Source organism: Ambystoma mexicanum, chromosome 13 (assembly GCF_040938575.1).
Source record: "Ambystoma mexicanum isolate Mex_15411 chromosome 13, UKY_AmexF1_1, whole genome shotgun sequence".
Lineage (NCBI taxonomy): Eukaryota > Metazoa > Chordata > Amphibia > Caudata > Ambystomatidae > Ambystoma > Ambystoma mexicanum.
The window spans coordinates 162,581,265-162,594,299 of record NC_090938.1 but is presented as its reverse complement, the minus strand read 5'-3'; the positions used below and the strand labels follow the sequence as shown (position 1 = coordinate 162,594,299).

At 42.9% G+C, this 13,035-nt stretch overlaps 1 protein-coding gene across 1 annotated transcript in view; it reads right to left on the bottom strand.

Moving 5' to 3' along the window:
• LOC138520278 (uncharacterized) overlaps positions 1 to 13,035 on the bottom strand; it is an 88,092-nt gene that overhangs the window by 20,520 nt on the left and 54,537 nt on the right. Inside the window, exons 4-7 of the mRNA XM_069632730.1 lie at positions 11,588 to 11,675; positions 11,398 to 11,482; positions 8,264 to 8,370; positions 2,598 to 2,763 (exon numbers count right to left, since the gene is read on the bottom strand). Coding sequence (XP_069488831.1) covers positions 2,598 to 2,763; positions 8,264 to 8,370; positions 11,398 to 11,482; positions 11,588 to 11,675 — 446 coding nt within the window. The remainder of the gene's footprint in view (positions 1 to 2,597; positions 2,764 to 8,263; positions 8,371 to 11,397; positions 11,483 to 11,587; positions 11,676 to 13,035) is intronic.

Here is a 13,035-nt window from a genome sequence, read left to right as displayed (position 1 = left end):
ACTGTGCAATATGGACCAAAAGATGCAGAGAACCCTGCAGGCTGAGCTCAACTATAGGAAGATGAGAGCACTAGCAGTAATTGACTTTGATATGGGTGGCTCTACCAGGTTAAAGGCATTGATATTTTAAATGTGCATTGGGACAGAGAGCACATTTAGCATTAAAGCGACACTCAAAAATGAACAAAGCTCAGCTTTGATCAAGTAGCATGTGCATGTTTAAACAATTCAAATAGCACTGCATGTTCAAACAAGGTACTCTTAAGCAATAACACATGTACTGCAACTACTGTGCGAGGTTCAATTGAACTGTCATTTAGCAGCAAGTTAGTGTGGGTATGCTTCAAAAACAAACCAAACAGCCTTATGTTGTAGAGGATGAGGGTGATAAAGGAGATAAATATGAACACGTTTTCAATGTTTGTCAGGAGGCTGTGTCTGAAAAAGAGTGGTGTGATGCAATGTCAGTTGACCATGACTAGAGAGTTGTAAAAGAAAGGTTAGAGGCAGGTATGAGGAGTTCTGAAATCAGGAGAGGAACCATATCTGATCCATTTAGGAATGTATTAGATGAGCTCCTCATGAGGGATGGGTTGATTTTAAGAGGAGACAAAATTATTCCACCAGCAGGAGTAAGTCAGAAAAATGTAGAAGTGGTGCAAGAGGGTCATCAGGGGATGACCAAGACCAAACAGTTAATTAGACAAGAATACTGGTGGGTCAGCAATGGATATACAAGTCGAGAGGCTGGTCAGGGAGTGTGCGTTTTATGAGAACGCAGCTAAATGATGCATTGCTAGAGTTGAGCCGATTACTCTCATGTCCATCCCTTCTGTGCCTTGGGAGAGAGAGTGGGATTGGATATTGTAGGCTCTGTCACATGTCAAGGAGTTTGTCGGTATGGCAAAGTTCTAGTCGACATGCTATCCCATTGGGTAGAACTTACTTCTTTAAAAAATGTGTGTGCAAAGAATTTGATTTAATTCCTTGATAACATTTTTAGAAGAGAGGGATATCCCATTTCCATTCGAACAGACAATGGTGTGCGATTTGTGGCTGAGGAGATTAAAGATTTTCTAAAAGCCAATGGTATTGAGCACAAGACTAGTTCTGTCTACCATCCAGAGACAAACGGGATAGTGGAGAGATTTAACAGAGTTATCAAAAATAGAATTAAGGTAGCTTTGTCAGAAGGATATGATTTGAGAAAGGCTGCAGAGGATACAGTGGTTGCCTATAGATTTACCCCTCATGTTACCAGAGACGTTTCTCCTTTCGATATGTTACGTGGGAGAAAGCCCAATACTAGAGTGTGCCGAGGTTGGTTGGGCAGAGCTTGTCAGAAAAGGTTTGACATGAACCTTTTGAAGGAAAAGATTCAAGATAAACACATTTTCAACAAAGAAAGCTTCGACATTAGGGAGGCAGCAAAACAAATGCCTATTAAAGAAGGAGACTGGATATGTATTAAGTGGCCAATTAATAAAAGTAGTGGAGGTTCTAGATGGTCAAAAGCTATTTAGCGTATTGGAAAAATGAATGGTGCTGTAGACTTACGGATGGGAAAGTTTGGAATGCAAATTGGATATGTAGATATGCTGAAATGAATGAGGATCTTCAAAAAAGAAAGAGAATGTTCAGAGGAAGGGTGATAGTGAATAATTACTCAAAGCAAATTGTAAACTAAAGAGAGTGTGTGGAGAGGATCAAAAAGGTGTTCAAAAGAAGGTATTACCTATCAGGACATGTGGAAGGCATTCATTTCTAAGGGACTATGTGAATTAGTAGTATACCTAGTAAAAAGCAAAAAGTTAGTTATTCGCACATATAACTTTCTTATCTGAATTGTTTTATGTATGTAAACAAATAATTAGTTAAAACTGTGTCCAAAATTGGATCCACCGTTATATTATTATATTGTTATGTTTATGAATTTGTCATTAGTTAACAAAAAAAGTCAACTAGGAAATCCATCATTTTGTCTACTTTATAGTGTAATATTTATTTCTCATGCATATGTCTGGTTGATTTTGTTAGTTAGATACAGTGTAAGAATTAATATAGTTGCAAATGTCTTTGTTTAAATAGTAAACAAGGGAGATGTGTAGCATCCTATATGCAAGCATTGCAGATGATGAGGTATGGAATACAGAATGTGCAGGGAGAATGTGGACTCTGGAAGGTTGAGAGTTAAGTAATGAGCAGTTGGAAGGAGGAAGTGTAGCAGACTGGTGGGACATGAATAGATCTGGAGATATGTGTAATACAATATATTACAACTACAATCAATGTGCTGGAGAATCTTTCACTCTGATAAAGTGTGGCTGCTCTAAGATAATAAAGAAAGGAAGCCTAACATATGCTTCCAGTCATCCAAAGAATAAATTCACAGTTGATTGCAAATGTTTAATAAAACAATAATTGTTTTGGAAACATTAATGCTAACTCTGCAACATTTGCCTGCACCCACAACTAGTCTGTTCTACTTCTTCCCAAATCTGGGACCCTTTGACAAGCCCCCTTACAAGACATGAACAGCATGCTTACTGGCTCCTGTCGAACATGAAATAGGAAATATGCAACAAAATGACATGTACCTGCAGATTCTGGTGGGTAGGAGTCCACACTTTCCTGCCATTTAATGGCCTCCGCCGTCAGCCGCCAACAATATTCATCATCGACGCAGAGCAGAATATTCTCAGGTTTTAAATCAGTGTGAATGATCCCGCACTGTGTATGTAGAAAATGTAGGCCCTCCAGGATCTATAACCAAACCAGAACAAGCACGTTATAGTGTTGTCTCACGTTAGTAAAGTGGTATCCAGAGAGATCATGACTAAGGAAGAAGAGAGAATTTATGTGAGGTCATTCCATGATCAAATAAATTTACATGAAGTCTCACAATGCAAACATGTATACACCTCTCAAGAAGGCAAACATTGCAGCAAGTAGGAATGAAAAAAGAGTTAGCAATATAATTTGTGACAAAAAACAGTCAAAGAGAAACATTGTTTTTTCAAGCTATAAACATTTCAAACTGCCTAAATATACCTTCATCACAAGGATACATTGCTCAGCCTGTAGGTGCGGAATTAACATTTTCTGTTTCACATATGATTATTAACGCCATGATTATTAACGGTTAAAGCGGTGGAGCTCAAATCATTGCTTAGCTCGAATATGATAGCGACTAAGTCGTTGAGGCTGTAAAACGAGGCTCTGTTCTGAATTAAGCTATTCCTGGTAACAGAACTGACGGAGCATCAGACCTAGAGATGTTGAGACGCAGAAAGGAATATTTCATGAGTGGGTGGTCTGTTATGAGGGAATTAATGCTTACCATACACTGGTATGACCCATCTTGTGCAGCGAGAATGTGTCATATATAATTTGGAAGGTAGAACTATATAAACAAGACATGCAGCACCGGTATAATATGATATGATATGGCATTTATAACGCTTCTATACAAAAGCACGGTGCGACAAGGCAAAGGACAGGGAACAGAGGGAATAAAGAGTCAACAATCGTACTAGACCAAGTGTCATTGAGATTGTGCAAGTGCAAGGGAAGGGGAATAGTGTGAGGGGAATGTGGTGGGCACAGTGCAGTAGATGGGATCACCAGTAAAAAGAAATAAATAGAATAAATAAAAGCAATAAGTAAAAGTGCATCTAGCTGGTGGCAAGTGCAAGGGTATGTGCAGACAGTAGGTGTCATGTTCTGGTAGGGGTCTGTAGGGATACAGAAAACAGTCCCCCAGTGTGAGGGTAGCCTGGGAGGCAGTTCAGGTGTGCAACTGGTGGGGGAGGGGACCTGGGCCAGAGATCAGAGGGTTGGTCATGTAACCAGTGCAGTTTCAGCCAGGAGTTCAGCAGGGGAAAGGAGAGAAGGCAGAAGCAAAGAGGAAGGTTTTAAAGTGCTACCGGAACTAGAGATGGTTCTCAAGTTTCAGGGAGGCAGGGAGACTGTTCCAGTGGGAGGCCCCATCCGAAGAAAGATCTACCACCAACTTGTTGCTTGGAGAAGCAACTGACTCAGAGAGTTCAAGGCGGATGAGCAAAGAGCTTGAGAAGGAAGATATTTAGAAAGAGAGAGTTGAAGGTATTGAGGCCCCAGGCCCCAGAAGGTCTTGTGGATAATGCAGAGGGTTTTGAACTTAATCCTCGCAGCTACTAGGAGGCTAGTTCAGAGATTTCAGACTTGGAGAGATAGGATCCCTGGGCTTGATTGAGGCCAAGGACAAGCCTTGCAGTCCTGTTCTCGATGAGTTGCAGGGGGCAGAGAGAAGAAGCAGGCAGATTTAGAAAGAGGCTGTTGCAGTAGTCCAGCCTAGAGAGACCAGAGCTCTGGAGAAAGTGAGCTTCTGGGGGAAGGAGAGGAAAGGAAGAATACCTCTGAGGAGGTACAACTGGTAGTGTGACTTCTTAGAGGCACACCACTCCTGGATAGCAGACAGACAGTCAGAGATGAGAGAAGGAGAAGAGGTGGCTGAAGGTAGCCTAAAGATTAGCTGAGTGTCATCCGCATAGCACTGAAAGTTGGGACAGAGAGTGGCAATGCAGTGGGCAAGAAGTGCAAGGTATTGGTTGAACAGCTAGGGAGAGAGGTTAGACCCCTGGGGAACACCACAGGCAGAGATAGAGATAGAGGAGAGGAAGGGCCCAAGTTGTACTTAGGAGGGTCGATCGCAAAGGAAGGAAGTCTGCCAAGCCAGGGCCTGATCAGTGATACCCAGGTTATCACGGAGATGGTTGAGCAGGATGGCATCATTGACCGTGTCAAAGGGAGAAGAGAGATCAAGTAAGATGAGGACACAGGGGGTGTTGGAATCAAGGTTGGAGAGCTGTTAGAATCAGGATTGGAGAGCAGGTCTTCACGGATGTTCAGGAGAGTAGTTTCCATGCTTCTGGCAGCTCTGAAGCCAGACTGATGGTCATGGAGACAACCAACAGATTCAGTGTGAAGATAAAGCTGGGAGATGGCCAGCTTTTCCAGGAGTTTGCCCATGAACGGAGTGATGGAGATTGGGTGATAAGTTAGCCGGGCAGAACGGGTCGGCAGAGGGTTTCTTAAGAAGAGGGTGCACAAGGAATGCTTCATGGGGGAAGGGAAGACTCCAGTGGTGAAGGAGTGGTTGCAGAAGTAAGCCAGAGCAGAAGACAGGGTGTCAATGTGGTCCTTGATGGTTTTGGAGGAACAGGGTGAACCTGTTTTGACGAGACTTTCATAGATCAGACTTGTATAGAAACCTGGTCTGGGGAGAACAGGATAAAGGTAGAGAAGGAGGGAGGGGTGGTGTCCGAAGAAAGGCTAGAGGAAGAGCAGGGAGTAGAGGGAGGCGGGGGAAAGGAAGAAAGAGAGGACAAGAAGTCCTGAGTTTTAGAGATGTAATGAGAAGCCAGAGCCATGCAGAGGGCCTGGCAGAGGACAGGAGAGGAAGAGACTGCAGCAGGATTGGCCAGTGCCTTGCAGATTTGAAAGAGTTTGGCCGAGTTGTTAGATGCCACAGAGACGCGGGCTTGGATGTGAGCTCTCTTCTTGGTGCGGACAGAGAGCCGGTATTGCCTTTGGAGCAGGCGGCAGGCCAGTTTGTCAGAGGATGTACTGGAATCACGCCATTTCCTCTCAGCCACCCTTCACTTGTATTTGAGGAAGACGAGGTCTGAGTCGTACCAGAAGTTGCACTTGGCTTTGAGCTTTGGTCTTTGGGCGTCAGGCAGATCCTCATGACAGGGACAAGAACATCAAGAGTATCTGATATAGCAGAGTGGAGCATAAAAAGGGCTGTGTCACGTTGTGAGTCTGCCAAAGGGGGAAGGGTGGGTGAGAAAGTGGCGGCGAAAGACTCAATTGACACACGCCTCATGGGTTGGATAACCCAGAAGGTGGGTAGCAGTGCTGCAGGTGACTTGGCCTGAGGGGTGGAGAGGGTGAGCTGGGAGGAAAGGAGGAGGTGATCACTCCAGGAAAGAGGAGTGGTGCAAGGGATAGAAAGGGGAAGGTCGGAAGAGATCAGAACATCCAGAGTGTGTCCTGCAGAGTGAGTCAGGCCAGAGGGGGTAGAATTGAGACTGAGAGTTGCAGACGTCGCGAAAGAGTCCAGAGTAAGGATATGAAGCATCCGGGTTGATGTTAAAAGTCTCCAAGAAGGAGGAATTGAATGGTCGAGACCAGGAGGCAAGAGGAGAGGTCAGCCCACTCAGAGAGGAAGGAGGAGATGTGACCAGGTGGCTGATAGATGGTTGCCCCAGTAAGGGAATGGCTAGGAGAGAGAGAGCCTGCAGATGAGGCATTCAAAAGTGGAGTAGGCCTGCGTAGGAATGACAGAGGCAGGAATCCACTCAGGGAAGATCAGGGTTACACCCCAGCCGGAATGGTTGGGCCTAGCCGCAGAGAGGATCTTGTAGCCATCATGGAGGAGATTGTCAAAGCTCACAGAGCACCTAAGGTCACAGAGCACCTAAGGTCATAAGAGTTTCTGTTAGGAATCATAGTACTCAAATTCAACTAACTAAACATATCATGCACTGATGTATGATTTTTGGTGCCTAAACTCCTATACAATTCTGCTGAATCTGTATGCAGGGAGCCATTTCTTTGGGACGAGGATACTCTTTTTTTTTTGTCTGTTCCTCTGCAAGTGTGAGAAATAAACTGACTTAACCCGTCGCTATCGTGAACCGTGTTTTGGATTTTTTTTGCTTTCACACCAATGAGGGTCTTTGTGAACGTTCCGCCGCACTGAGAGAGCACTGTGTGAGAATCATCCTGGGAATGCCTGTCTGAGTCTCCTTTTTTAAGGATTGTGAGATTGAATGTGGGGCATACAGTGCTAAACGGTCCTCGGGTTAAGGAAGATATTTGCCGTAAATAAGTGAATGGGCCTCATTACAACCATGGCGGTCTGGGAACTACGGGACCGGTAAGCATGCTGGTACTGTAGTTCCCTGACCGCCATACTACGTGCTCTGCTGGCGGGTGCCGTTTCACCTGCCAGGTTTTTCCTGGGTGGTGTAACGGCACCCGCAAGCAGAGCACGTCGGATGCACCGGCACAACTCTGAATGTGGCGGTGCATCCGACATCACCATTCAGCCCTATGGGGCAGAATGGGGATCAGGACACCCTTGATTCTGGCACCCGCAAATGGGCAATTACCAGGTCCGCCGAGCTCGGGAAATTGCGGCTTCAAACACAATCCAGGCTCAATTTACAGGAATGAATTTCGTAGCATGTTTAGACTTTGCAGACTTTTTGCTGTCAATCTAACCAAGTGTGGATTTCAACTTGAATCAAGGCCTCGTCAGAGTCCAATGCTATGTAGTCATGGCTGACATAGGTCTGGAACTTGAAGACCAGCAGGGTTAAGAAAATATCCACATGCGTGCACCAGTAGGCCTAACTTGGGGGACCAGCAGACCTTTAAGTCCTGGAGTTGATAAGGGCTGTCATCAACAAATACAGTCTTTGCATCAGGTCATACAGTCCATTTGCATAGGTGAAATTAAGTGCAAAAGTAAGCAGTCCCCTCGTGCAATTTAAGCAACTTGTCATAAGGAGCTCCTATAAAATACTTCTGTCTATGGTATAAAAATAAAATTGTAAAGGAAGTGTTCCCAGTTGTTACAGACTGAAAGGACATACACTTAAGAGTAACACACACACACTTAATGGCCTGAGCAGAAGGAGAGGTTGAACAAGGACAAGCATTATTGCTTTTATCACTAAGCCGCAGAATGTATGCAAAGTTTTCAGTGTACCATCCCTAATTTAATTGGCATGTGGGTCTAGCAAAGGAAAACATGTTTCCAAGATGGCCTGCATGTGAGTTATACTTAGTGGCTGCTGAGTAAGTGCAAAAAGGAAAAGTCCCATTCCCCTTTCTGACCCAGTAAAGCTATCAATGAAAAACATAAAGGCAGCCGATAGGAAAACCATGAGATGCCCGTGAAGGTGGAGAGAAATTGGGGAAGACAGGGACACCGGAAACAATGACAGTAGCATTGAGCACATCACTAGGAATCAAAACAATTGGTTCCAGGAATCCTAGTATTCTAATTGGCAGACTGGCTCCAAACATGCAGCTCTAATTAGTGTACAGTTATACTTGGAACTAATTTCTGAGAAGCAGGAGTTCATATTCACAATCTTCACAACAACAGACAAGCAACACGTTTTCGGACCCCTTGCTGCCAAAGAGACAACCGGGTTTGCAGGATTCATTGTAAAGATAAGCTTGTTCACTTATACACTCACTGTACCTGCTTAGTTATGGCTTTGACAATGGGGAGGGGTAAACCCTTTTCATTAGATTTCACGATCCACTTGAGGAGATGGCACCCTTGGACCTCGAAAACCATGCATATATCTGAATCGAGTCAAGGCAGAATAAAGGATGCGCTGTCATATGGCCAGTGTTGTCTACGGAAAACAAGAGAATGGAAATATCGCCATGCTACAAGAACATCTAAGTGGTCAGCTCCATCTCCTTGTGTCCACAAGTGTTCTCGCTTCCTATGTACATGCTTATCTTCATACCTGTTAGGCAATCTAATTCATGACATCACTTGTTATACTCGAAATGTTAAGCCTTAGGATATTGATGGAAAGCTGTGGCCTGCTTTCTGCTCCTGCTATTTAAGTAGTCTGATTATTGATCTGAGGGATCATAGTAGTTGCACTCTAAAACCTCTGGAGAGAAAACCCCCGCTTTAAGGCAATAATGTTGCAACAGTTCAAAGACCCAGTTGAGCAAGTAAATGCATTAACTCCCTCGCTGGTGAGACTGATGGAATCATTCTATATCGTGATGCATACTCACACGTCCCACATTGCTATGACGTTTCAGTGAACAATGAAGAACGGATTTACAGAGACCACAAAAACTAGAAAGTAAATAAACCCCAGTCCCCTGGCTTCACCAGATAGTGTTGCCTTTTTGCCCCAGGATTTCTTAACTCTAAACGCACATACTAAGAAATCAGGGGGTCCCCAAATTGACGGATTCATTAGGACCAGTAATCTATAAAGGAGAGAAGCAGGCCACAGACCTGTCCAGGGCTTCATTGAAATCCCTGATGGCAAGACTTAATGAAACCTCAGGCCAGGTACCTCCCAGCCAGACCACATGACCAACAAAATATGGACCTTACAACCTTCAATAAACAGGCATTCTCAATACACTTGAGCATCACACAAGGAGGGGGAACTATTACAAGAAAGTGGGAGCTTGACTAAGAGCTGGTGGAATGAGCTAGCCAGAACGTGCTGAGCAAGAAAAAGCACTGAAAAGATGTTGCGGGAAGATGAAGTGTCATCTGGAGGAGATGATTGGAGATTTAAGTCCACACTCATATCTCAGCAGGGCATCAAGGGATAGGTTGGACTCATGGCCATTTACTTGGCCAATTCTTCTGGCCAAGGTTTCACCATTAGATCATACAGCATTAGTCTCCAAACTTTGTTCATACTTCCTTGAGTATACATTTTGTTTCACAGCCTCGCACCTAGGGATTGGCCCCCATAGGGTTCCCAACGGATGTACAGTGGTGGGGGAGGGGAGGCAGGCTCTTTGAACTATTATCCAATTTCCTATTGCTTATATATTCTATTAAAACAGTCATATTTTTAAAGAGTATGGGGACACTCCTGGACAGTCCCCCAGTTTGAAGACCACTGTCACACAGGAATGTCTACTATGATGCCTATATCAGAAGACCGCCTGTAGAGATGCTAGAAAGACACACCTACTACCTCTTTCTACTACTAGACTTTGGGGTGGATGTCATTAGCCGCGTAAGTCTCTCCAATGCAAGGGATCGATATATTTGAATCCTCATGGACTATGCAACAAGGTAATACAATATAGAAAATGAACCCTTACATAGAGGATGACAATATACACATTCTTTTTTCTACAAATAATCACAAATGATTCAATCTTTCTATTTCAGTACCAAAAAATTATTTATTAGTAATATTTCTAAAATGCACTCAAAAAAATGTGCAACAAACTTAAAACATGATATACAAATCACAATTCATTTAGATCGACAAAATCATTCACCCCTACGTTCCATTTGTATCACTTTCTCACACTAACATTCATGCATACATTTCTTGTAACCACAAAGATTAGGATCTAAATGAATTGTGATTTGTATATCATGTTTTAAGTTTGTTGCACATTTTTTTGAGTGCATTTTAGAAATATTACTAATAAATAATTTTTTGGTACTGAAATAGAAAGATTGAATCATTTGTGATTATTTATTAAAAAAAAGAATGTGTATATTGTCATCCTCTATCTAAGGGTTCATTTTCTATATTGTATTGTATATTTAGCCTGTAGGACCCTAGATTTTTGGGCTACCCCCTTATTATTGAAAGAAAAAAAAAACTATGCAACAAGGTGCCACACGGCAATTCCCATGCTAACCAACAATGTTTATATCTTAAAACACATCACCCACTACTTCCTAGAATAGGCTTTCTGAAGGAGATGTTTTAGGATCAGGGAACTCCCTCCGTACGTTACCACCTGGTCAAAGCAGGCAGATTCCATAGGAATCCATTGCAAATGCTGCAGGCAGAGAGTAAAGGCTATTTCGCCTATGCTTTACTCTTTGCATTTTCACTAAATGTTTGGAAGTAACAGAAACTGCAAGGAGGGGAATGTTGCACTTAAGTGCAAATGGGCATGGTCCCTTGCTGCAATTTAGATGTTCTATTAAAGAAGATCCCCCTGTTGGAAACGATGCTTTCTCACAGTAGTGTAATTCATTTCTTGTGTTAGTTAGCTAGTAACAGCTCTCTGCACCTCTGAATGTAATTAGGAACAACAGATCATTAAAAACGTCACAGAAGCATATCCATCAGACTGTAGCACTCTCCTGCAATTTAGAACATGGCTGAAGATGCATCTATTGCAAGATGATCCCACAGATTGTAACCCTTGAACCTCCCTGGCCCAGTCAGGATCTGTATTTTTCTCTCTAGACTGTATCACTGCCTGTAAACGTCTGTATTCCCTTTGCTCATAATCTTCCAACTGTAAACATAATATTCCATCCTTCTTATGTTATTCTTATTACTGCATAGCTCTTCTGTATCCTATTGTACAGCTCTCTGTTGGTTGCCAGCTTGGTCTGTGCTAAATGAAAAACAATATATGCATACATATATGAAGGTCACAGGTTAGAATCACAGCAGTGTCGACTCTGGCATCATTCTTCAGAGGGCTTTTAATGGTGTACCCTTATAGGGTAAACAGTGCTCCTTAACAGTACAACCTGGTGTGATAAGTGCTTTAACATAAACACATTTGTCACACTACTATTATTATGCAGTTCATGTTTACCAAACCAATGCAAACACTAAAACCTGGAAAGGATACGTTTTCCATTGTCTCCGGTGATCTCGAAGTCTGCCAACAGGCTGATCACCCTCTCATTTGGGCTATTCATAGCCGCTGCTTCAATCTGAATTTGCAAAGGAGGACAAGTCAATGGGGAGAACATTTCCAATAGACCCACCTGCTCTCACAAGCCAAGAAATATGCCCATGTCCGATGTCTGGATACTCACCAATTTCAATATTTTGATTTCATCTTTAGCAGCACATGTAAAGGAGGAGCCGCTCTTGACAACTTTGATGGCCACAAATCGGTTATCTCTGAATGAGGAAGACATGAGCATGAACATAAAATATTAAACAAGAAAAAAAAAAAAACATGACACAAATTTAAATATAAACATTAAAATAAAATGTACAACAAACTCAATTGTAAATAAATAAGGGAACTGCATTTAGAAATATGAATTGAAACAAGCAATGCAGTGTCAGATATGTGGCAAGGGGTCAACAGACCAACTAGATAAAAGATAGGTTTTAGTTTTGTGTTTGTGATAACCTATACAGCATGTGCCAAAATGTCAAAAGGCGACAAAGGAAACACAAAACTCTCCCTGGTCTCTGAGGTGGGTCCCCTCTTGGGAGAGATGGTTAGTCTCTTTTCTGTGAGCGTTTATGGTCTTCCCGAACCTAGTTTCATGTGCTTCTCAGTGAGGATACTAAGGGGTTTCCAAACACTTCTTCCACTATAATATCTTCTGTCAGTCTCTTTTGTGCTTCTTACAGGAGTTGTATTGAAAAAAGTAGCTACAGTGTCTAAGCATCTTTCAGCCATGAAATTTAGAGAGACTCCAGATGAAGGATCAACCCAAGATTTTGGAATGTGGCAGAATTCCAGGAAAACAGGTCATTGAAACAAAAAGGGTATAGCAGATATCCAGAAAGGAGGCCATAAACAAGGATCATTTGTGTTGGGATGCCACTTATCTGGTTTCCGTCTCAGTTTACCTGATAAGACCTGTTGAACATAGCAACTTGGCCAGGTTAAGTAGATGTTTGGATGTTCAAATATATAGAACTAGTTTAATAAATTAGACAGTGGAGAAAAGTGTAGTGGTTGCAATTTTCAGTCATTTGATATTTTTTTCTTTCATTAATGATCAGGGTAGGACTAGGACAAAAATAGTACTGTCCGCAAAAACAAAGTGACCCACATTCGCAAGTCACAATTCATGTCTTTCTATGACAAACTGTTTATCATCTGCAGAAACATTTTGGGGGAAAATAAGAATGTCATAATTTGTGAATTTAAATCAAATTGGTGTGGGGATGTTGTTTAAAAATGTCTGGTCATCAGTGCACAAAATAATTTCAATGGGCCTCATTACGATTGTGGCGGTACAGTGTCAACGGCGCCAGGAGTGCTGCCAGCGCCGTTGTCACTGTACCGCCACATTACGAGTTCTGCTTGCGGCACCCGCGAGCAGAACTGGATGGTAGCAACGGTACCGTTATGAACTATACCACGGCTACCATCCTCCCCATTCACATTGAGCCCTATCAGAATGGCCCAGTGATTCCCCTTTCGCGGGAGCCAGAGCCGTACCCGAGTTTGGGGGTAGCCATGCCAGTATAACCGGCATGGCTACCTGCAACCTCGTAATGGGGCCCAATGTGTCAA